Below are 26,388 nucleotides of genomic sequence, written 5' to 3'. Positions count from 1 at the left end.
TAGCCATTCAGCTTGAAAGGTTTTTCCTCGGTGTTATCTATATGTCTTCATATATGTGTGTGTGTGTTTGGATTTGGTCATAGGGTGTGCCGTAAAGGTAGCAACCAGTTTAGCAGGTGTGACTAGATGGCCAACAGAAACAGACTGTTCTCAGTTTCTATAAGTTTCTTAAGTAGGAAAGAGCTTTTCTCACAGATTACTTTGAAATTACAGATGCAAAAGTCTGTTGGTGATGTGTGAATATTTCCAAAACACAGACAAACTGATTGAAAGTTAAACAAAATACCCCATCTTATATATATATACAAGCTATTTGTTTGAGAGTATCACAAAGTAAGGACACTAGAGTTCCAGGGATGGTATTTAATGTGTGCCTAAGTTTCTATGTTATTTTTCACCTACACTGTTCTGCATATGACTTGGCTAATTCACCAACTGTTTGTTGTTTGGTGTCTTGAATTTTATTCATGAAGAATGTAAGTATGACTCGTCAGGCTGTCTTATGCTTAATTTAAGAACCAAAATCACTCTACCAAATTATTTGTAAGTTGGGTATTGTTAAAGTCAATTAAAGTCCCTTGATTTCCTATCTGTATTTGCCTTGAACACATTAAATTGACAAACTCCCCTTCACCTCTGCAGTATTTTATTGGTGGACAAATTCTGTGTCATCTAAGTCATCCTGGGAGCTATGTAACACATTCTATTTGTTCCTGATTTCAAGGCTTTGTTTGATCAAAATATGCTAGACTTGCCAGGACAAAATGTTATGAAGGTATGCCCAGCCAACTATTGAACTATTAATATTGGCTGAGGTTCAGCATTGTATTAATAGGTTAGATACAATAGTGAGGCTTTTGTTAGTGACAAGGCTGAAATAATAAGGCAGGGACATTCCTTGCAAAAGAACTGAGCAAAACAGGAAACCCAGAACAATTATCTCATGCGCTCCGTGATGTTTGTGATTCTAGCTAACATAACAATAACAATAATAATACTTTATTTTTATTCCTCCCTATCTCCCTAAGGGGACTAACATAAAATCCCAGGAAAACCCCACATATAAAAGTAGAATTAAAACCTAACATTAAAAAGCCTAACGTCAGTAAATTAAACCTGACATCAATAAATTAAACTACACGCAGTCAGACAAAATTCTATAATAACATAAATCTAAACAAAACATCCACATTAGTGTACAACAACCAGTAAGGTTTACAAAATGGTGTGGGTTGGTTATGTAGTCAAATGAAATTATCATGCTGGTGTATACCAGGAACGCCCAAATACAAATAGTTCTCAACCAGAGGCCCGGCAGTGATCTCTCAACCATCTAATCCTCCTCCTCTTAATATGCTAGTGAGCATAAGTAGGTCTTCAGCTGTTTTTTAAAGGAGAGGAGGGAGGGGGCCAGCTTTTTTTCTTTTGGGGGGGGGGGGAGTTCCATTCATTCACACTTCATCTCAGACTTCATCTCAAATGTTGGCATGTTTATCCCTTTTTGCCCCATTGCACTTCATTATAATTTTAAGAGACTTTTATCTCTTTTCCCAAACACACAACATAGCCCAAAAGACAGAGCTACCTTGCAAGAACATTCAGTATCATTTTAATACTTAAGCACAATCATTTAAGCACACTCATGGTATGCATTACTGCTTCTTAATTGCTTTCAATATATTGCATTAATTACTTATTTCACAGCATAGCAGCTTAGGTTCATTAAAGCATAAAAATTAATGTAAAAGATTCACACTTTGAAAGAAAAATGAACGTAAAGTATATGAATTCTCATTAGCAGTGAGAAATTGCTGGTAACAGCTTTAACTGATAACTGCTTTAATGATACAAGGTGTAATTCACTGGGAACATTTTCAGCTTGCTCCATTTGTGGGAGTCCATACCATCTAACATTTCACAGATGAAACCAGTGACACGTGACAAAGCAACAACATAGTGTGGTCAAATGACAACTAGTCAACCAAAGTTGTAGAATTCCATTATTTGTAAAAACCAAACTAAAACAACAACTTTGTAATGTAAAACGTTATCAGGCTACTTGGCTGAGTATGAATTTGGACAGACCAAGTATTTGATTTAATATGAAATAGGGTTATATTATAGCCTGCATACATTGATGAAAAATAGATGCAATGTCTCTTTGGTTGTCATCATGCTTCACATTATGAAGGTAGGAGTTGGATAATAGAACAGAAAAAATGGATACTTCAACCTTGAAGTCAAAGAGAAAATGGATATATTACAGCTGTGCCCTCTGACAGTACACTTTGTAGGCCAATGTTCTTTTTACAAAAAAAAAAAACCAGTCAAAATTAGCAAGAACATATTTTTTTCTTAGTGTTATCTTTCAAGAACCTTGGTTTTTAGTTGGTTTACATGAGTAGTGAAGAACATGTGTAAGGCCCCAAGGCTATTTTTAACTATGTAATTACTAAGATGTACTATATTTACACTATATTACTATATTTACATAGACAAACTAAAAATTTGTTATTTGGATCTGTCCATCACATAAATAATTGCATCTTTAAAGACCTTATGGAATACAGTGAGAGCCCAAATGAAGAAACCTACAGTACTTGCCACACACACACACACACATATATATATATATATATTTGTTTTGTTGCTTCTAATAATTCTTGGTGTCTGAACAGAAAAAAACATTTTTGAACAAATATCACTACCATGATAATAATTAAGATAGTTGTACTGAAATCCATATATTGGGTATTCCTTCCATTGCTGGAAGCAATTTGTGCTGTTACCTGTCAGTATATGATTTACCAGAGATAAATTTGTGGGCATGGAAGGCTGGGTAGCTACAGGGTTCCTATGCCAAATACTCATGTTTGACAATTTCAAGTCACTTCGATTAATAATGTAGAAATAGAGCAATGCTTTACAAAAGCACCTGCTCTGTGAAAGGTACAAAACTGAACAAATACGAACTTTGAAATCCAGTGTGAGTACAGTGTCAATACCAAAGGCCAACCCTGAATCACCTGACATGCCATTTTCATGGAATTCAAGGAATTTTATGTGCTTATTGAAACTGTACCTTCTTCCTTTTTGGACTTTGCAAGGCGGAGTCCCTACACTGCCCTTTGATATTTTGTAAAACCAATGTTTGCTCACTCAGTAAGACCTTAACTTACTTCCCATACTGTTTTACAATTGCCAAGCATGCTTTTGCTTCTCAGTACATGTAATACTTTGTTTGTGTGTTTCATAAAAGAATTGCACCCACTGACCTTAATATTTGCTACCAAATGTGGTTTTTAGGTCTTTGCTTTCCCATCATCCAAATAGGTCAGCGGATAGTGTTCTGCTGCCCTCCTCACTGCCACACCCTACCAAAAGAAAGGGAGAAAAGGAAAGAGAAAGAAAAGAAATATCGGGCAGAATACAGGAAAGCTGTGCTTCAGGAATTTGTTCAGCCTTTACTAGATTGCACATGTTATGTAATTCCAATGTGCAAAGCAAATATTGAGAACTTAAAATGCTTTATATAAGAATATAGCCATAAATTAGTCTTTTTCAACAAAGTATTTTACCTAATGAAAGTCTCTGTCCTTATGGTTTCTAGAGATCCCACTGGTTTTATACCTGTTTGCCCTCATTTCCATCACATGGCTATGGGGAGGACTTCACATGGCTTACAGGCATCTTTGGATGTTGGTCTTCTTTGTCATTTTCAACTGTCTACAGGTAAGTACCTAACTTGTATTCTTTCCCTACTGCTGTTGACTAAAATGTAAAGTGATTTTTGACTGCAGTATGCACCCTTTTGTTAAAGGAGCTTTTAAATGTAAAAACAATAGTGTCTGGGCAGAGTAGCTTCTGAATAGAAATTTCATAATAGTAAGCCATTGGATGTCAAAGCATTCTTCATAATCCTTGGCTCTTTAGGAAATTGTGCTTTAAATTACTGTAATGTTCCTATCTCATTAAAGTGTTTGCATCCTTTCCAGTGAAAGCTCATTTTGTAATTATGTTGGCCTTGTCTGCCTTTAACAGACAAGGCCAATTTGTTATTGTATGCCAATAAAGGCTGTGTGTGAGAGTAACATTAGAAGAAAATGACTCAAATGCATTGCAAGAATGTCACACAACACTTGCTCATCTTTAAAAACTAGAGTAACCTGGTTAGTTCTCAGCTCACCATTCTTCTCATTTAGAAAATAGACTTGGCAGGTAGTAAAAGCCTAGAAGAAACTTTATTCACAGACATGTAGTCCATATATTTACTGAATAATAACTGGAGGTATATTAGACTGTTTTGTAAGTGCAATGTAAATCTATATTCCAGAATGTGAGAATGAGCACAGAAGGTCTCAGTCTTACTGTTTCCTCTGCTCCAAAACAGCAGCCAGGAAAAGTTCGGGCTATTATCCATGACAGCTAAATGTGAAACCTCAGTGTTTAAACATACAATGCCTTTTAGCAGCAGATGCTGTGGCATTCACAGTGAAAACATGATCAGATTCCATTTTGAAGCTGTATATGATCAGCAATACAAATGCTAAACCAGGATGAAGATGACAGAATGTTAGGCCAGCTTGGAGGTAGCAATTTCTGACCCAACAGGCTTTGAGAGGTATGGATTTAACACAGTTTCAGTAACCCCCTTTGAAAGGTATTAATCTGGTAACTGCTGGTTGGGAGAGATAATGAGCTATTCGGAACTCTCCAGAAGAAGATCTGAGCATAACTGCTATAAATGCCTGATAATGATCCAGTCTCTATTTCAAGAACCTTCATGTATTTGTGGGATGGGGAAAAAGTGGGATATAAATAAAAAAATAGGAAATCACATATATCCTTCCTTAATATTTACCGATAAACTTAGAATATGCTTCTGGGCAGTGGTGAAAAGTAGATTCCATGCATATGAGGTGATGAATGTATTCTTGAATTTATTAAGGATCTATCCAAGGTACTGGACACAACCCCTCAAAATGGGTTCAGTGCTTTGGATTGCACCTCATTGCTACTGAGTTTTCATGAAGAAGCATCAAGTGATAGACTAGAAAAATGTATAACCACAGGGGACCATTTTGTGTATGGCCATTTTCATTTACATATGTTTTTCTCTTGGAAAAAGATGTAGATCTGTGTTTGCCACCACAGTTGAAAACAGAACATATGCAATTTTTGCCTATGATTTCATATAGTTACTGAAATCATTACACATGGTTTTCATGCATGAAGGCATGTAGATTACACATATTTCCTCCTAAGCCTGCTATGGGAAAATTCTTTTATTTTAGAGGGCTTTTTAATAACATATTTCCAAAGTAAATTTCTCAGTGGTATTGCTTACAGTGTGAGTGACTGCCAGCAATACCAAATTAAAAAGAACATCAATGAATATCTGTTCATCAGAAGGAATACAAGTATTTCAAACACATTTTTAGATGATAGCAGGATGTTCTGCGAGTTTGGAAACAGGTTTGCTTCAGAGTTTAATGTTCAGGAAAAACCCAGTTCATGCATGAAGTGAATAGAAAATGGAGTGAATGGACAGAATGATGGATATCAGTGGCTCATAGAGACATCTTCTGCCTCAATGCCATCATTTCAGTCACTCGTTTACTCAAAATATGCTTTAAACAATCTGCATCCTAGCCATTAGCTGCCATGCATTTCTGGAAGGAGGGAGCATTTTCTCCCATCTTTCTTGTGTCTACTAGTCAATATTTTGCCATGGTACTTATGAAAATAATTCAGCACTGTCCCTTTATGGATATCTGAACAGACAGAATTCTTAATGTTATTTTACTGAAGTTTAATCTGAAGTTTACTGTGAATCTGTTTGATTTGCATTTTATGTGCCACGGTCTGAGAGCTGTTTCCTCCCCACCTCCAAAAGTCCCATTCTCTTTTCATCTCTCTCTTTTGCATGCACATGTTCACACAAACACGAATACACAAACAGGTAATATATTGCATCTAACAGTAATTGCATCTAACCTGCATATGCGAAAAACATTCTCTGCTTTCTCGGTGCAATAAAACAATCTCGTGGTCCTTTTCTTTTTTTAATTTTGTTTGATAGTTCTCCAAAATAACCTCCTTAATTAAAAGACAAATCTAATCATTATTTCAAAATTTTGCATTGGCTAGCTCTCAGCAGCAGCTGTGAGGAAAGCTAATCGCATTATGGCTCTTTTTTTAACTTCCATTTCCCTCAGGTCTTACAGTACTTAACACATCTCTGATGAAAAGTTTCATTAGTAACCATAATATCTTCACTGACCATAAAACAACTGAGCAAAGTGGAAAATAGCAATTCACAAAATTAATTCTTCTGAAAGGTTAAAGTGAACCTTTCTGCAATTTTCTATCACTGAGCTTTGTATGTGAGATGATTGAATTATAAAGGCTGCCGCTGCCACGATGAAATGAGAAATCCTCTGATTTTTAAATTTTGAGTATGAACTAAAGACAACTGAGAACACAATTGGTTTGCTTTTCAGTGGGAAGAAATAAATTCAACCTAGATATGATCTGCTGTCGAAAATACATCATTGAATGTTTGATATGATTTGCACAAAAAGTTTATCTGAAAAAAATACACTTAAAATATACAGAAACACACATTACTTAGTGAGGAAATGCTTTGAAATGTAAACATTTGAAAAATGCAGAGAAATGTGAATCTGAATGCCTTTGAATTTCCATGTGGGCAAAAAAGGCACAGAATACAGAGTAGACCCAAGTTGAACAAGTTTGGTGACTAAAATAGAAAAACTCAGTGAGATCAGATTGGTGAGATTTATACAACTCTTGATATGAAGACTGTACAAACTGCTATGATGAATCAGCTCCCTTCCCTTCCTCCAGGTGACATTCTAGGATATGAATTGGGTGACTATTTGTAAATTGTTGTAGTGGTTAGAGAGGTGCTTGTCTAAGAACAGGGAAACATGAGTTCAAATCCCAACTCTGCCATACAGCTAATCAAACTAAGCTCACAATGGAATCTTGAGAAGATGGAAGGAATCAAGAGTCTTGTATCGAATGATAGAAAATACAATTGAAAGTGAGGTAAATTGTTCCTGAGAAAATAGTCACTTAACTAGCAGCTATTGATTATAATGGAAATAAGTTGTTAGAGAAATACCCACTGGCATATAGGAGTTATGCAGAGTTTAAATCAGGGAGTTCAGGGAGTTATTTTATTTTTATTTTTGCAAATTTGTTTTTGAAAAATGATAAATTGCTTCTAGAATTATCTGAGAATAAAGCAGATGTAAGAGAGGCCAAAAAGGGCCAATTGGGTCTGCTAATCATTTCTAAGCTATCAGTTTGTTGGCAAAAGATGAAGGAGCTGAGAGAGATGGGAATGTGGCCCTCCTTGGTTACAAAGCCTAGTATGGCACATAGCTCCTGAGATGATAGAGAGAAAGGCTCTTTGGTTTGCATTGGAATACAAGCCAGCATAATTTACAACATAATAAAGTAAAATGCAATTGAAATAAAATGCAATTATTCTTTGGTTTCCTCTCTTCTTTCAATGTTGTGATGCAGTTATAGGTATAGATGCAGTTATAGGTATAGAAATGAGCTCAAAAAGCTATACATTAGTGGAAATGTAATATAACAATAAAAACAACCTACAAAGAGGCTGTACTGGAAAATTCCTTTTAAAAATGTATCTGTTCAGGAAAATTAACAAAAATGCTCATTTGTGCATTGTACAAAAGTGAACATGAATTTTGTGGCAAATGCAAATGTCCAACGCAATGAACACTATTTGGTTTTAAAACCATTTAGAAACAGAATGTTGAAAATGTAACACCAGTGTTTGCTTGTGAAATTGCTGAAAGAGAAAGTCACAGTTTGGGATGTGTTATCTTTCCCATTCCTTTTCCTTCAACCATTTTTTTTCTTGTAGTCAATGGCAAAGGAAGGATTCCACCCCATACAGGGCCCTTGCTCCAGGGCAACTTAAATTCACAGGGCAACTAAAATTCACAAAGAATTTTTTTAAAAAAAAATAGACACTGTTTCCTTTGTCTGTAATTTGCCTCCACATCTCCCTGTGTTGTTCCTGCTCCTCCCTCATTTTCTCCTCCTTTTTCACCACCTTTTCGCCCTTCAAATGTGTGAGGAACGTTCAGAGCAGCACTGTTTATCCCGGGACTGAATCTTGTGAAGCCATTTATTAAATGAAGACCTCTGCTACATCTTGCCTTTTTGTCACTGGATGAACCAGTATTTCCAAAGAGATCCACACCTTGTTGAAGAATGAGGACTTTTTTAAAAAAGCGATAAACAATTATGCTATTGAATAGCTTGTTTCTTTCATGGTGTCCCTTTAAGGAATTTGAGAGAGTAAAGATGACAGTATAAAATGCATATTGATTATTCTTCAAGCATTTGTCTTGAAGCTAGCTGTACCATTTGGATTTTATTTTTAGCAGGAGGCACCCGGGGTAACAAAGGGCCAAGCCTGTAGGGCCAAGCACAAAATCAGGATAACATCTAGTATCAAATCAATAGCTTTGTATTACACTGATATCCTAGAATCTGTATTCTCATACTTCATCTTACTGAACTTTGGCACATAGCAGATGACATCCTGTCCCCCCAAAATGCCAAAACATAGTTAGTTTTTTATTTAATGATAATGAGAAATGTCATGTAGATGGTAGCAGATTTCTTTTAAAATAAATCAAATCTTATTTCCCTGGGAAAACTAAACTTCTTTGTTTTGATTCTTGTATCCATTAGCAAAAATGTAATCATATCAAATTTTTTGGCTTAAACCTTTTCAAGGAAATTCAATACAATGTCTGATAATTCAGTGATAAATTTTAGTCCACATGTTTGACACACCTCAAACTATAGTCCAAATGCAGACTGTTGTGATGATTTATTTCATCAAACCAGTTCTAGCAGTTTTCATTTCCACCAAGATATTGTCAGTCTTTTCCCTTTTACTGGTACTTAATTACACTTTTCACCTTTTTGCTTTTTCTTTGCTTGTTCCTTTTTTCCTACAAGAATTTTTCATCTAGGGAAAAATGGGTCGATCTGTTTATAGTCTTTCTCAGTTTCAAGTTATCAGACTAAGGACTTCTTTATAAGGGTTTTTTTTTGTTTCAGCGGCGATGACAGGGTTTTGCGAGTTTGACCACAAAGCCTGACAGCTCCCATCATACCCATTAAAACTACTTCCAGGGCAATTTCATGGCCAAACTGGAAAAAAAACCTCTGCCTCCACTGAAAATAAGCCAGCAGCAGATGGGCCATTCCATTCAGAAAGATGGACCGAGCTTCCTCTCATGTGATGAGGCAGGGGGAAGCCGGGACAGAGCAGGGCACAGGGTGACAGGACCCCATGCCCCCTGGTCGGGTACCACCAAGGTTGCCAAAAGTCACAGCGATACCCAATAATTCCGGTGGAGCATGTGAAGAAGTTCTAAAACTTCAGAACCTCACTAACATGGGGGACACTACTGAAAATTATGACATCACAAGGCACAGAGGCAAGATCTTAAATGCACAAAAGCAATCCACTGCTAGAACTATTGGTAAGTCTGAGGACTTTTGAGACTGAACTGTGGCATCTAAGCACCGCATAAGCCAGCACAGGGACCTGAAATTCTAGGTTAGTAAATCATGCCAAGGTGTTTTCTTGCAGAATTATATCTTTGGAAGGACCATAACCTCCCCCCCCCCCCCCCGGTTGAAATGAATGTGAATATTTGCTCTTCTCTTGGCTTTGCTTCATAATTGAGTGGACGTTAAAAGACCCATACATTTTAATTATCAATTTATCTTAATAGGGACCTCAGGGCATAGCCATACTGTTATTTTCCAGGGCAATTATTTACCTTTCTATTTGCATTTTTTAAATGTTCATGGCAATCATGTAGACTGTAGTTATTGGATATCCTGGGAGAAACCTTCTGTTTAGTGAAGAATCTTCTCATGGTTTTCTTAATGACTTCACAGAGCTTCATTGAAAAACTTATTTTTGCTCCATCTCTCCTTTCTTTCTAGGGTCTTTATGTCTTTGTGGTGTATTTTATCCTGCACAATCAGCTCTGTTGTCCTGTAAAAGCAAGTTACACCGTTGAAATGAATGGGCATACAACACCAGGTTCTGCCTTTTTCACTCATGGCAGTGGAATGCCTCCAGCGGGAGGGGAAATCAGCAAATCTACTCAAAATCTCATTGCTGCAATGGAAGAGGTAATTGCATGATTTCCCTCTTTCTTACTAAGAATGCATGGAGTACCCATTTGTATTAGGATACCCTGAAGCAAAGCCAGGAGGTGAATATCTCTCCGAGATTTAAGTTCAGATTTCATCTCTGTCTCAGACACATTATGTAGCTATGGACCATTCAGTAGCTCTCAGTCTCAGTTCCCTGCCTCTGTAATTGAAATAATAAAGATCTACATCACATTTCAGTGCTCTCCCTCTGTGGCTGAATTAATAGCAATCTACACTACAGAGTTCTTGCGAGGGCAGACATACCAATCAGTGGAAGGTAGTTTCCCTGTGTATTTATTTATAGTTCATTGATGTGCTGCTTTTTCATCAAGGGGGTCCCAACAATATACATTATATATATATATATATATATATATATATATATATATATATATATATATATTAGGCCTGGGTAACAACGCAAAAATTTGTTTCTAAAATCGATTCGTTTTTTGGGGGGTTTTGCGTTTCGTTATTTAAAAGAATTACAAAATTTTCCTTTAAAAAAGTTCGGTATTTACGAAATTTCGTTATTATTAACGAATCGATTCGTTAAGATGGCGGACCCCCATGCATGCGCAAATCACTTTTTTTCTTTTTTTAGAATATTTTTTGAATTTTTTTAAGAATAAAAGAAATATTTATCAGAAATATTTAAAAATGTAAAATTAACAAAATGCTTGCCCTGTTGTGGAGCGAACACAGCCACAGGACAGGGACAAACACACACACAGGCACACAAGGTTTTTTTCTTTTTTTAGAATATTTTTTGAATTTTTTTAAGAATAAAAGAAATATTTATCAGAAATATTTAAAAATGGAAAATTAACAAAATGCTTGCCCTGTTGTGGAGCGAACACAGCCACAGGACAGGGACAAACACACACACAGGCACACAAGGTTTTTTTCTTTTTTTAGAATATTTTTTGATTTTTTTAAGAATAAAAGAAATATTTATCAGAAATATTTAAAAATGGAAAATTAACAAAATGCTTGCCCTGCCCTGTTGTGGGGCGAAAACAGGGCAAAGCCTCCCCGCTGCTCCCAGCAATGAATGAATGAATGAATGCAAGCACAAGCAATGAATGAATGAATGCAAGCAAGCAATTAATGAATGAATGAATGCAAGCAAGCAGCCAAGAGCCAACCAAGCCTCCCTCCCGCACCTCACGTCTCCTTCGCAATGAGCAATGCGGCCACACGGAGCCGCAATCACAATGAGCCACGGTGCTTGGGAGCGCCGGATTGGCTCCCTGCGCACCCAGCATCCTCCATCCCTAAAACGTCATTTCCGAAACGGGCGGAAGCTCGTAAAAAAGATGGAGGATGCCGTTTCGATATTTAAAAACACTTCCGGGTTTGAAAATAAGTTTTGTAATCATTTTGTAATTGTTAAAAATAACGAATATTTAACGAATTACAAAATTAACGAACGAAACCGCCCAGGCCTAATATATATATATATATATATATATATATATATATATATATACACACACACACACACACACACACACACACATATATACAGTATTGTAACTAATAAAAGATTAAATCTCAGTCCCAAATTACATCTCAGTTGCCAAAGAGTAAGCTGAGTCAAAGCCAGCAGGACTTAACAGCCATGTAGATATTTGCACTATAAGAATATTGACATTAATGTAAGCAGTACAAAACAGAATAATTGTCACCAATTTAACTAAAAGCATAAGGAAAAGGGTAAGTTTTAATTTGTCAGCTAAAAAATCCAGTCAAACAGGTCTGATGAACTTCTTCATAATATTTGTGTTCCTATTTTCTTAGTGGACAATAAGTTCATGTTAACAGTGGTAACACCTGTAGCAATGATTCTACGTTTGATCATAACTCACAGGTTCAGAGAATAGGAGAGTTATAAGGCAGGGGTTCTCAACATTTTTCAGCCACAGAGCTGGAGCCCCCAGTGGCGCAGTGGGTTAAATCCCTGTGCCAGCAGGACTGAAGACCAACAGGTCACAGGTTCAAATCTAGAGAGAGTGCAGATTAGCTCCCTCTATCAGCTCCAGCTTCTCATGCAGAGACATGAGAGAAGCCTCCTACAAGGATGGTAAAACAACAAAAAACATCCGGGCATCTCCTGGGCCATGTCTTTGCAGACGGCCAACTATCTCACATCAGAAACGACTTGCAGTTTCTCAAGATGCTCCTGACATGACAAAAAAAAGCCACAGAGCCCTTTTTGAAGCAAGTTTCTTGCAGATCTCCAAGAAATAAGTGTGTACTTACTTACTTACTTACTTACTTATATATCTCTCAGACATGGACAAACTTTGACAGAGGGCCTGGCCTGGGCCAGATAGTTGGAGAGTGTTTGTGTGAACTAATTGAAAAGAAATGAACAAATTCCTATGGACCCTATACTACATCTCATTTGTAGTGCAAAAAGAATTAACAATACAATATTTAAAATGAAGGACAATTTTAATCAACATAAATTTCACAATATTTCAATGGATGACCCCAGGGGCCATCCAGTCCAACCCCCTTCTGCCATTCAAAAAAAGCACAAAATGCCCCTAGCAGATGGCAATCCAGCCTCTGTAATAATAATAATAATAATAATAATAATAATAATAATAATAATAATAGAACATGTGCCACAGATACCATCTGTCTGCAACAAAGAACTGGTGGGATCACAAGACTGAAAAGGTTACACAAAATGAACACGTCAAACTCCTCTGGGATTTCCAAATTCAGACAGACAGAGTTCTGGAGCACAATACTCCTGACCTCACAATTGTGTTAAAAAAAACAAAGTATGGATTGTTGATGTCGCAATCCCAGGTGACAGCAGGATTGAAGAGAAACAACTGGAAAAGCTGACACGATATGAGGATTTAAAGATCAAACTGCAAAGACTGGCACAAGCCAGTCAAGGTGGTTCCAGTGGTAATTGGAACACTGGGCACAATGCCTAAAGACCTTGGCTTGCACAATCGGCACTGACAAATTTAAGGCCACCTTACTGGGATCTGCACGCATCATTCGCTGATACATTACACAGTACTAGACACTTGGGAAGTGTCCGACGTGTGATCCAATACAACAGCCAGCAGAGTGATCTTGTCTGCTATGGACTCATCTTGTTGTGTTTCAAATAATAATGATGATGATGATGATGATGATAAATAATAATAATAATAATAATAATAATAATAATAATAATAATAATAATAGAAGCAACCACAAGGGCCATCCAGCCTTTGTAACAACAACAACAACAACAACAGAAGCAATCCCAGGGGCCATCCAGTCCAACCCCCTTCAGCCATTCAGTAAAAGCAAAATCAAAACACCCTAACAGATGGTAACAATAGTAGTAGTAGCAGAAACTCCAAGGATCATCCAGTCCATCCCCCTTCTGCCATGCAGTAAAAACACAATCAAAGCACTCCCTGAGCAATGAGAGGGAAATAGGGTTCTGGAAGCAAAGAAGGCCTGGGAGGGGGCGGGGGGGGGGCAGTCTGCCTGGTGAGGTAGCACAGGGGAAGAGATCTGGGTGGTGAGGGGTCATGAGAGAGACCTCAGGAGTGCAATGCTGCTGATGCTGCAGCTGCTAGCAGGAAGGAGGCACGGAAACAGAGACCAAGATCAAGAGAGGCTTTGCCTTCCACCTCAGCAAGGTCTCCCTACCTTCACTCGATGCCAACTTTTCTGGGCCCACATTCGTTCCCTTTTGGGCAGGTCATTTCACCATAAGATTCAGGTAAATATGGAGATACACACACACACATTAAAGCAACTGTTTATGGTCTTTAACCTTTTCTGAAGTGTAGGTTTGAGCCATCTTGTGAAAGGTCAAGAGAGCATGGGATAAGTCTTTCCTGCCAGAGAGACCAGGGACTTGATACAGGTCCTCCTAGGTACTAACTGACTGTCTGCAGATAATGTAGTACGTAGGAGGCCCATTAGCAATTAGATCCGTATGAAAGAAAGCAAATCTTAGACAACTTGGTCTCAGAGCCCAAGGCAGGCTTTATGTTGCTTTTGTACCAGTTCTAATATTTTTGCGATGACTACGCCTCTCTGTAATCTTTCTGGACATTGCACATCATGGTACAGAGTCTAGATCAGGCATGGGCAAACTTCAGCCCTCCAGGTGTTTTGGACTTCAGCTTCTACCAGCTGTTAGGAATTGTGGGAGTTGAGGTCCAAAACACTTGGAGGGCCAAAGTTTTCCCATGCCTGGTCTAGATGCACAATTATGTCGCCTTTTGATATTCTTTCGCCTCTTTAGATTTTCAAAATGTTGCATTTATTTACAGTATCTGACCGAGAAAGGTACACATATATGTGCATTGTTTCAAGAACAGATTTCATTCCTTATTCTTGTAACTAGTTACAGATATGAATGAGTAGGGAACTACTCTGAATAATAATTTCTGAAAATATTAGTGATTGTGGATAGGGGAATACTTTATTTTGTTGTTTTTACTTTGTTTTGTTTTTGAAGAAAAAATGGTTCTACCTAAACAGATTTTTTAAGAATGATGTTAAATTGTTTTATTCTAAAGTGTTCAGTGTCTTTGGAATTTCTTCTGTGAGAGAAGAAATGTAGCTGTTGCTTTGACAATCTGTGTGCTGGTAGTGTAAAAGTGAGCTTTTTCATCTCAGGAAAGTCAAAGCATTTATATTCAATTATTCTAAATTTTTTTAAAAAAAAAATGGGAGCGTAGATTGCTAGCAAAGTCTGGGGTAGAGAATCATTCACTGAACCATTTGTAGTAAGTTCCTTGATACTTTTTTCTAAAGATGCCAGCAGACTGGGAGAGGGCATCACTGAGGCCAATCAGCCAAGCCAGTGCTGTCTATAAGCCGAGTCCACAGAATGGCAGTGCGTATACCACACCAGGGGGGTTCAGCAACAGCTCTTTAGTGGCTGATGAAGAATCACAAGAGTTTGATGATCTTATATTTGCTTTAAAAACAGGTAAGTATAATTTCTGTCATTTTCTTAAGTATATATTTATATTTGCTTTAAAAACTGGTAAGTATAATTTCTGCCAAAGTTTCATATCCCCAAACATGTGAAAATTGCAATCTGTGTGGTGTAGCAGCATCACTGTGTGGTGAAAAGGTCAAAGGTTCTTCATGAAGAAGAACACACAAGCCAAGAGAATTGACAGCAGTCTGTGTTTCTACTACCACTTCCTGTAAGCCATACTCAAAAGTGGGAGGCAGGCAGAAATGTCATTCATCCATATTCTGATCACCAGCAAAATAGACCACCTTATTTCGTCGCAGCTGATGTAAAATAATAAAATAAATTGGGGCCCAGTTACCATCATGGCAGTAATGCCATGAGTGCAACTTCATGCGGATTGTGACTAGGGACCAGTTACAGATCTGCAGTTTTGGATTATGCACCCATAATTATGATAATGAATTCTATCCCTATAAAATATACCAAATTTTTAAAAACATCAATCTTTTGGCTGGATCCTCCTAGTGTCAGGGTACTGCATTACTTGAAAATATTCTTTTCATTTTCACAGGGGATACATTTTTAACATGCAGGTGGAACTGGTATTCTATTATGAATAAGATTATTGGTGGATTGAGTGACAATAGTTGGTAGTCCTGCTACCTGCATAGGATTCTCAGGTTCATATTTGTTTGGTTTTGTACTTAAGAGGCCATCTGTAAAACATAAATGTTATTGTGAAAATTTGGAATTGTACTGCACTTCCTTCAGATAATCAACTTCATGGTCTAGGGAATCAGTCATTTTAACAGAGTTACCATTGTGAAGTAACTACAGGAGTAGAAGGGAGGGGGTAAAGAGAGTGATCTTGTCTTTCAGTTGCGGATAAGGCCAGAAAACAGAAAATGACTGACAGTTTGGTACGAAAACTAAAGCTACAGGTAGGAAAAGTAAATTAAATAGAGGCAAGTGTAAATCAGCAACAATCACACAAAGTGAGGGGAAAGGCAAAGAAGGGGCAGTGGAGCTCTTTGGACCACAGATCTAAGTCACCAGTAAAACTTCTTAGAAAAAAACCAAAGTTTAAAGAAAGACAAATGTACTGTATGTGTTGCCAAAGGCTTCCATGGTCAAAATCACTGGGCTGCTGTGAGTTTTTCAGGCTGTACGGTCATGTTCCAGTAGCATTCTCATCTGACGTTTTGCCTGCATCTATGGCAGGCATCCTCAGAGGTTTGTGAGGTGAATGTTACTGGAACATGGCCATACAACCCAAAAAGCTCAAAGCAACCCAAATGCTAATCAAGATGGCCAATTGAAACATTCACACCTAGCTCCAACAGACAAGAGTTCTTTCTCCCACCCTGGACTTTCCACAGATATATAAACCCAATTTTCCTAGTTTCCACAAATCTCACAACCTCTGAGGATGCTTGCCACAGATGCAGGCGAAACATCAGGAGAGAATGCTTCTAGAACATGGCCAAATAGCCCGAAAAACCTACAACAACCCAGTGATTCTGGCCATGAAAGCTTTCGACAATACATACACCCAAATGTACTTTATGACTGCATGCTCTTGCATCACAGTTTTGTGAGCTCCTAAGGATGCACATTCTGACTTACTTCACCCTTTTTGCTGTCCAAAGATGTCAAGATTGATTTACTGATGGTTCTCTAAGAGATGTTGTGCATTTTCAAGACTATTGTTTTTCAAAGTGTCGATGGAAAAAAATGATACCCATTTTATGGACTGGTGGAAGCAGTGGCCTTGGATGGGTTATGTCTTTTGTGCTTAAACTATCTGTCCTTTTCTTCTTCTGGTTTACACAGTGTCTTCGCCAGTTGGATATGACCAAGTACAAGCCCAAGTATATTTACATATTGGTCAGTCAGTGGCACCAGTAAATATAAACCACACCTCAGTTTGGCCCATTAAGAAAATACACGGTTGTACAGAAGTGTCAGCAAAAAGCATAGGATTCCATTTCTACTTAATTATTCTTAATGAGGCATAGTGACATAAACATATGTGTGTGCTATTGCTGCAGGAAGAACACAAGTGTCAAGTTATATTGCCCTGCAGAAATTATTTAAAATGCTTTGTATCTTATAGTCCCAAAGACCAGTCTGCTTTGAGAAATTACAGACACATTTTTCTGGTAGAAGAGGTTTTACTTATGAACCATATCCTGGATGTTCCTTTAGCTGCAACCTGCATTTTTTTTAGTGTGAATTTGAGGCATAAATAATTTCATTCAGATAAAAATCCTTAAGACTTCAAATCCATGTAGTGAGTTAGGCTGTGTGCTCTCATCATCAGGCAACACTGCAAAATAACCACACTTTACAACATAGAGATATAGATTCAGAACTTAGAAAAGGTGTAAACGGCCATGATTCCAAGTATGTTAAAAGACAACAGTGGTAGCAGAAGTGGAAGAATTTTAGACTGGCATGATTCTGGGAGTTGTAGTTCCAAAAAAGTAGCTTCCAAGCTTTGACAAAATGTTATGAAATACAATCTTCTGCATTGTGGTGGATTATCAAAATATGCTACCTATTTTTTAAAAAAACCCTCTGATGAATGAACTGTGTTCATAGAGGACATAAGAAAATCTAATACTAATGACATAACATAGAATAACATTCCCCTTTCTGGATATGCTGTTCTATCCTTTCCATCATCCTTAGTTGGCACAATACAGACTATTCTTTCCGGGGTTGATAGGAATTTTTGCCCATCACAAATGAGATATGGGAAAGGTTGTAAACATATTTATAATATAGGGAAATGTTTAAGAAATGTGCCAGAACATCAAAGTGCTATCTAATGCCTAACAGCCTAACTATGCATTAGAAAGAAACATGAAAGACTGGTTTCATCATTATTTTGGGGAACATACAAGCATCGTTTTCTCAGAAAATGCATTCCCAGAGTGAAAACTTCATGCAGCCTTTCAAGACCTGATGTGCTTTCATCTGAGAACAAGCTGGCCCTATGAACTTTTAACCTCCTTTGGTAAATACTTCAGTCGTTATGGAGAATTTGATATCCTATTTATATTCAAACATAGTGTTATCTGTTCTTAGGGATTTTATTTCTGGCACCAGATAATGGATTGGGAATTTTATTAAAAGAGATCACATTACCATTCAGAGCTTGTAAAAACAACAGTTTCAGTAAGTTATTTAAACATATTACAATCATGCTTCACATGTAGGTGTCAAACAAACAGTGCTAGGCTATTGTATTTGGACTTGTTAGTAGTTAGCAGCAGTTTATTTTGAAAATTCGGAAACAGCCAATATTCATCTTGATCTTTTCTGTACCATTATTTTATATACCAATTCCAACTATCTGAAATGGACTCTTCCATTTGCAAGGAAATAGTATGGGTGCTCTGAGATAACCAACATGCTCTACTCATTTTGCTGTGGAGGTGTCTAAGGTAGGTCCAAAATGGCATTGGATATACAGATGACTTAGTTGTGGATAACTCCAAAATATGGCTTACCAAACTCATGATGGCCATAGCAATTGCCATGAACAACCACAAACAACTTCTTTGAATTATACCTAACTCACAAGTTGTCTGTTTCCCAAGATGCACGAGCAGAAACCAATTTCTTTCTTTCCCCTGGGCCTATGGTTGAAATATATTTATCCAATCAGATACCATATAAATATGAGTTCATGATTTTTCCATATTATGACCTGGCATCTCTTGCCTCCTTAAATTGCTTTTTCCGCCTTCTTTGCTTTGAAGATGATCTCTTTCCTCAAGCTGCTTCTGGGTAATAGCAGGCTTAGTAGTGATATCTGTTTATAGAAATGAATCATTTAGTGTCTTAGGGCCTTTTCCCCAAGTCTATCCATTTCATCTGTCCTCTCTTGGAGCTTGTTTATTTAAAAAAGTAGAAGAGAGTTGCTTGATCAACAACTAACTTTTTTTTAAAAGGGGGGAAGGGAATACCCTTGGGCAAAAAATGAGGTTTGTAGAATGAAATTTAGCACACCAGGTTTTCTATCAGATTACAATTTAATAATTTATTTGGTAACTGAGCAGCTGGTGATACTGGCCCTCCTGTAAATAGGCATAATCAAGATTTAGTAAGCCAGATTTGTTGCTGGTACAACTCTTGTGGAGTCAATGGAAATTGCAACACGAATGATTTTGCTCACTCCATTGAGCCCCTGCAGCCTTTGGTCATTTGTAACTGGCTTAACTGGAAAGCAGTTACTGGCATCAGTCCTTTTTTCATGACTGTGTTTAATTATGTTTGCATGCACTTCTGAATAAATAAGAATTTCAGGTCTTGAAATGTCCAACTAATGGTTGGGCAACTTTTTAATGCTTTATTTACTTTTCCTAAGACCAGAGCACATTGTGTTCACTCAGACAACAGTAATCTGTTTGGGCCACTTGTAGAAGAAATGGGGTGGGAGTGGGAAGAAGAAGCTTGGCTGCTGTGTCTGGCTTTTTGTTAACATGCAGAAATCAAGGTCCGCTGAATATGCTTGTGATAGCAGCTTAAAAAGCTCTGCCATCCATATCTGTGTAGATGAAAGTCCTAGAGGCATTGCATTGATGAACTTAATGTCATCTTGATATAATGCTACTCCAAGGACTCCTTCATTTGGTACAGACTTTCCCAATTCCCTTTGGTACCATTGATGCTACAAGGGGACTATCATTGGCACTGTGCAAACATTAGCCATGATCCCTTGAGTCTTATTCCCCATGCAGATGATTTCTTTGCAGACAAGAGATCCTGACAGTGTAAGGAGAATGAGGAGCTCCAGAGGAGTGAGAAGCAGTGTAGTTTTAATCTCTTCCCACATCATATGTGTGTGTTGAAGATATGATCACACTCGTTGTTATGCACTCATTAAAGACTCCAGAGTTTCATAAAACAAACAGGGATGTAAATGGGAAGAAGGGTTATAGGCTGTTCAAAGAAATAAACAGAATAACAGAGTTTTGCCTTGTCGTGCCACCATCTTGCTATTATAAATAAAGCTATAACTGAATACATAAATATTAAAAATGGCAATCTGAGAGAGAGAGAAAAACACTTCATCACATTGGGGGGTGGGTAAATTAATCTTATGCCCATAAATGTGTGTCATTTTAATGCTCTCTCAACTTGCTTTCCGTCAAATCACCCCAAAAAAAATTAGTCTTGTGGAGGAAATGGAATCTTACAGTTTCCAAACACTTCCACAAAGCTACAGCCTCCAAGGCCTCTTTGTAACAGCTTACGCAACCGAATCCTTCTGCAGACTGGTTGGAATATTTACTTTAGAAGAGATCTGTTGGGTATCCTACTATCAACTCATTTCTGATGTGTGTGGGGGTGACTTCAAGGTCATTAGCAAAATTCTTTGTGCATATATGCATGTTTATGTCCATATTTGTGCAAGCATATGCATATCCACAGTAACAATAATCGCAACAAGTCTTAACATTTCAGAAAGTCAGTTTCTCAAATATTAGAGTCCTACCAGTTAAATATATAACCCTCTGTGTTATTTCTTGCTTGCAAAAAATCCAGAGTGGGTGGGAATGTGGAAAAAGTAAGGTAAAGATGACATGTTTTAAAGGTAACAATTAACAGTTACTTTTAAAAGATCCAACACATTTGGGGTGGGAGAAATGTTCTTTTGGAGCAGCTCAGTTGATCTCATCAAAGATCAGCCAAAACCATATTAGTTAGACTGAGATGGCAATACTGTGTAGTAGCATGTCATGAAAGTGTAGCAAATTTAATTTTTATTTGTACAGCTAGGAATGAAGAGCTGCCTCGTGTGGAATTTGTTTCTGTGCCTCAGGCAACAAAATGCCAGGGAAACAGAATATCATGCAAATGTTTTGCATGACGGTGACACTCAATATTGCTTTAGCTGACCTTTGATGAGATTGACCTTATCATTCAAAATGCTTGGGTCTTAAATGACTTGTAATGCATGTTTTTTTTTTCTTTTGTTCAAGAAATCCAGGCCAGACAGGAAAAAAAATTATACTGGGAACATGAAAGCTGATGTCAGAAAAAGCAATGGGTGATGGGTTTTCTATCTGGAAGATATGATAGAGTTTTGGTTTCTAACCCTCATAAATTATATTTTGTTTTCTGTGTTTCAGGGGCAGGCCTTAATATCAGTGACACCGAGTCTTGCCATGGCAGCCAAGATGGAAGCACCATGGTTAATTCCCAGATTGTAGAGCTTAGACGGATACCCATAGCTGACACTCATCTTTAGGAATTCCATCTTTTATGTTATTTTTTTTAATCTAATTTCCATGTTTTTATATCTGGTGTTTTATGCCGCCCCCCAAAATACACCAGTACAAACGGATGTGTAGTATAATGCTGTGAATAGTAGTTGGATGACTAACAAAAGTAGAGTGGGAATAATGGTACAGAAAACTTGGAATCTCTCACAGTGAAAATGTTAGCTCAGATTTAAACCCATTAACATAGATGCACATATTCCACTATTTTTTAATTAACCTGAATGTGTATACCTGTTTTAATAAAAACTGGTAAGAATGAAGTTACTGGAATTTTGTGTGACTGATTGCTGAACCAAAGAAACAATACCCTCCAACATTTCACAGATGAAAATCAGAACACCTGTGTTCATGTAACATCAGAGTGTCATCAAGACACCAAAACATGTTAATAAGGAAGTACCCACAAGCTAGGAGATGCTGCAGCAGTTTGCTTTTGCCTGAGTCTACATGGAAAGGTAAGATTTTCCCCTCTCCTCTCCCCTCCCCCTCCTCTTCCCTCCCCTCCCCTCTCCTCTCTCTCTCTCTCCTGAGTTGAGCACTGATCAATCTGGCAGTTTGTTCTCCTCTCTGTTCTCCTCTCATTTCAGACAAAAGTGGAAATGAGAGGAGAACAGAAACATTTTAAAGGCAGCTTAAAAAGTGAGAGCACAGAGAATTAAACAGGACTGCCCCTGCCAAATTACGACTGTTGGAGAGCATGAGATACTGAACATACATTTGCAAACTTCTGATTCTTTTAATATCCCAGATTATCTATTTCAGCATTTTTATCCTTGTTTCCAACTGGAGAGCTCAGAGTGGTTTATAGCATTTATAAAAACACAACAAATAAGGACAAGAACTACATTCTTAAAAAAGCAACACTATAAAGAGCATGACTCAGGCCACTAGGTGTTTCCTTCCATTGATGAATTTGTATCATTTTCCCCCTTTAGGTAAAGAAAGATCATATATGTAATTGGAACAGGCCCTGACATGGTTTCTGTTTGTGCCATTGATTTAGTAGGCCATCAGCAGCATCCTTTCTAGGGCCTGCCTGCCTCCCCCATAAGCCATAATGAAATTGCAGCATCAAAGCAAAACCAAGCCAAAACCTTATTTCTGCCCCACAAAGTAATATATGTATATAACTTTGGTTCACTTTGTTCTTTCTGAAGACATTTGCTTTTAAAAACATGAAGACATCTGTTCTGTGAGCATAACCCAGTTCAGCCCAGTACTTCATTTCGAAGCATATCAGGAATTCAGTGGGGGAAAAGATAACTGTGATCAGGAGTAAGATTAAGAGGAAGTATCCTGGCTCACCAGAAAGAGTGAGGGGGTTGTTCATCCTACATGTGTGTGGTGGTTTGTGTATATGTGTATGTGCGCGTTTCTCTGAGTATCATAAATCTGCCATGCGTGAGATGGCTATTGGTTTGGGTTTGCTTTGCTACTGCAAATAGGTAATTTGATATGTGGAGCTCAGACCCTACCCCCCATAATGATGGCTTTTTGTAACTCCTTTTGTTATTGCTAAATTGTTTAAGCTTGTAAAATAGATGTTAGTACAGTAATGATCTAAATCCAATAACAAGTCCCAAATAGAGTAGAACCCATTGAATTAATAGTAGCTTGGTAAGTCAACACTTGAATAACTTCCATGGATTCCATTAATCTAATGTAGTTGAGATTAGCAAGTGGATTTAATGAATTCAAAAGAGAAGTCTTCTGTTTTTGAACTCTCACCTTAGGCAAGTTGCTCTTTGTCACTGCACCAGTTTTTCAGCTGTGGAAGAACTGGTACAACAATGGCCTTCTGATCAACTGTCTCCATTATAAAGTGAATGATGGAGATGTACTAGGACAAAAACAATTAGTACTATTAACTACAGCAGGATTGTATCAACTATTGCAGAGTGGCCAACTTCAACAAGAACTTCGTACCACCATCGGTATAGTATAGTCCCAGTTTGCAATCTGAACTGACTATGCCTGAATCTACACTATAAATTATCTTCTTATTCCATATTATCTGGTAGATTATCTGACTCATATAGTTCATTCTGAAGCAGATAACCTGGGATTTGGGATATAAAGTAGTGTGGATCCAGCCGTTGATCACTTGGGGAGTCAATAATAATAATAATAATAATAATAATAATAATAATAATAACAACAACAAAAACAACAACAATAGTTTATTTATATTCCACCCTATCTCACCAAGGGTACTCAGAGTGGATTCCAACAAACAAAAAAGGCAAACATCCAATGCCTTGATTCAACCGTAGATACACATACAATAATGAACTAGTCAAATCCCAAAACAAACCAACATCTAAGACCAAATTATAACATACAACCTAGAATTAAATAATAAAATGACCTCTAATTGACCTCTAATTGATGTTCATGTTTCTATTTTGTTAGATATAATTAAATTATATCTAACAAAATAGAAACAAGAACATCAATTTTAATGGCTACATTTGCAGATATGACACCTGCAAAACAATAATATGTAAAAACTCTAAATGTCTGACCTGGGCAATAGGCTTGCTCTATGTAATTACACTGGGTTACTTAATATTGGTCAACAGATCTCATGCTCATCAGTCCATTAAAAGACCTTTACATAAACTCTGGTTCCAGTGGAAAATTTCAACATGATCCTATTAAGTAAGACTTGCTCAACCACACTGTGCAGGTAGTACTGTCCCAATTCTTTGAGTGGCATGCAATATACGTGCTACAACGTGCACTCCAAAACCCTTTTCCTTTTTAAAAAAATGTTCCTTGTTTTGTGTTAACCCCAAACTTGAATGCTGCCTGTTCTGCCACTTCTTCATGTTTCACAATTGGTCTGTCCATGGGATCACTCAGGCTCTGTCTATGGAACAAGTATTGCTCCTTCTGCTAATAGCCCGTCCTGGCAATCTTGCTTGAGGTTAGGATGACATTGTTTTCATACTGCTGTGATTTTTTTTATAACCACACATGAATATACTCAGTAAGGATATATGATTTCCAGTGAGCATGAAATAATATTGGCTGTTTAAACACACAAACTAGAGCAGGGCAGGGTGGAGTGGAATGCATCAAAGCATTACAGCAATGGGGATGAGGAGATATTTTGAGACAACAGATACAAAAAATAATAATAAAACTGTAACAAGATGAATTTTTTGCTACTTTTATTTTTAAAATACCTTTTATCTTAGGGGCTGTTTAAAAGGTTTTTCAATGAGATTAAAAACAGTATTAGTCCCATTTCAGTTCTATACCTGGGAGAAAATCTAGAAAATGTTCCACAGAAAGAAGTTCAGTTGAAACCAACAGAAAAACAGGTCATGGTTTATACTGAGGATGTTGAACCTTTGGCCTTTCAGATGGCTAAGAAGCCAGATTTCATTGTATTTTATTTTATTTATATTTCAGTTTTCTCCCAAGCAACACACTTTCTAATAAAAAAGGATTATGGGAATTGCCATCCAAAATGTTTGAAAGACCAATAGATCTGTCCCAATGGGCTGCAGCTTAGAAATTAAATGCAGTGGCTGAAGTTTTGTTGAGGAATTATAAATGCATAACAACCAGAGTTTACATAGTGATTACATAGGAATCATTAATAGCAAACAGCTACAAATAGTTTTAGGTTACATGTACATAATTCTACAACAGGATTGTGACCAGTATTATTTGATAATTAATTGCATTATTTACAATCATTCAAGTGGTCAGGAGAATTTATAAAACCCTTTGATTTACTGTCAGGTGCAGATTGAGTAAAATCCTCCTATTATGTGGTTGAAGCTTATGAATGATTGAACTGTCCTTGTGTATTCTGGCTGTCTTGTATGTTTGACACACAACTGATTTACCAGGTAAATTTATACACCTGTTCAAACTACAATAGTATAGCACTATGATCCCCCTTTAATTCCATTATATGGAAGTCTGGAGCTTACAGTCCAGGGAAAGGTATTTTGGATGCTTAATCAAAAATTCTAGTACCTCACCAAGGTACACAAACTGTACTTTGTGTCTTTTCTTATTGAACACTGTTTGGCAAAGTATAGTCCTAAAAAAAAACCCCAAATTTAAATATGAAAGGTGGATATAACATGAAATGCATGCTTAATTTTAATTCATCCTTATTCTATAAATAGAAATGTGATCCAAAATGACTCTGGGAGTATTATTAACTTTTTTTTTCCTTTGCACCCTTTATATTTATTCTGCTTCTGATGAGAACTAAAACGTTTAAATAAAGCTATTATGCTTGTGATCCCAACATGTGCCCACAGATACCACAAAAGAGCCTTTGGGGCAATCACATGTACACATAAGATGCTGCTTCCGCCTTCCTCAAATCAGCCTTTTCATGTTCCACTAATAAATAAACAGTAGTTTGCTAAAATTCTGTCATCAGCAGTTCATTCTCAATGTGTGCTTGCCTATGTGAAGAGAACATGATGTGCAATTCACTCCTGGAACTGAATTCTCTGAACAAATTCACTGGATGCTTTTTGGATCCATGTCACTTTATGTGCAGAAAGTTCCAATCGTTTATGGGTTTACTTGACCTCTCCTTGCACAACATCATAAAACATGTTCACAAGTGGATCACCTCTGGTTACAGATGTGTCCAAGAGGATTCTGATCATTCTTGTATGTGTGTTGGAAGAGGAGTTCATGCACATGTGAGATAACCTAGGAAAGGAAGAGCAGAGCTCTTAGTTTCCTTCACCCAGATTTTTTTTTTGTCGTGTCAGGAGCATCCTGTTGTGAAAGAATTGGCCGTCTGCAAGGATGTTGCTCAGGGGACGCCTGGATGATTTTGATGTTTTTATCATCCTTGTGGGAGGCTTCTCTCATGTCCCCGCA

At 37.3% G+C, this 26,388-nt stretch overlaps 1 protein-coding gene across 3 annotated transcripts in view; it reads left to right on the top strand.

Annotated features, from left to right (window-relative positions):
- ADGRV1 (adhesion G protein-coupled receptor V1) overlaps positions 1–21,779 on the top strand; it is a 280,553-nt gene extending 258,774 nt beyond the window's left edge. For all 3 annotated transcript variants that reach the window (XM_060761771.2, XM_067464543.1, XM_067464544.1), the window contains 4 exons: positions 3,611–3,732; positions 10,039–10,230; positions 15,049–15,226; positions 21,367–21,779. In XM_060761771.2, the coding sequence (XP_060617754.2) occupies positions 3,611–3,732; positions 10,039–10,230; positions 15,049–15,226; positions 21,367–21,485 (611 nt within the window). In that variant the 3' untranslated portion in view covers positions 21,486–21,779. The remainder of the gene's footprint in view (positions 1–3,610; positions 3,733–10,038; positions 10,231–15,048; positions 15,227–21,366) is intronic.
- The last annotated feature ends 4,609 nt before the right edge of the window (positions 21,780–26,388 follow it).

The sequence above is a fragment of the Anolis sagrei genome, chromosome 2 (genome assembly GCF_037176765.1).
Source record: "Anolis sagrei isolate rAnoSag1 chromosome 2, rAnoSag1.mat, whole genome shotgun sequence".
In the NCBI taxonomy this organism is placed as follows: Eukaryota; Metazoa; Chordata; class Lepidosauria; order Squamata; family Dactyloidae; genus Anolis; species Anolis sagrei.
The sequence above is the reverse complement of the archived record's forward strand: the minus strand, read 5'-3'. Positions and strand labels throughout refer to the sequence as shown.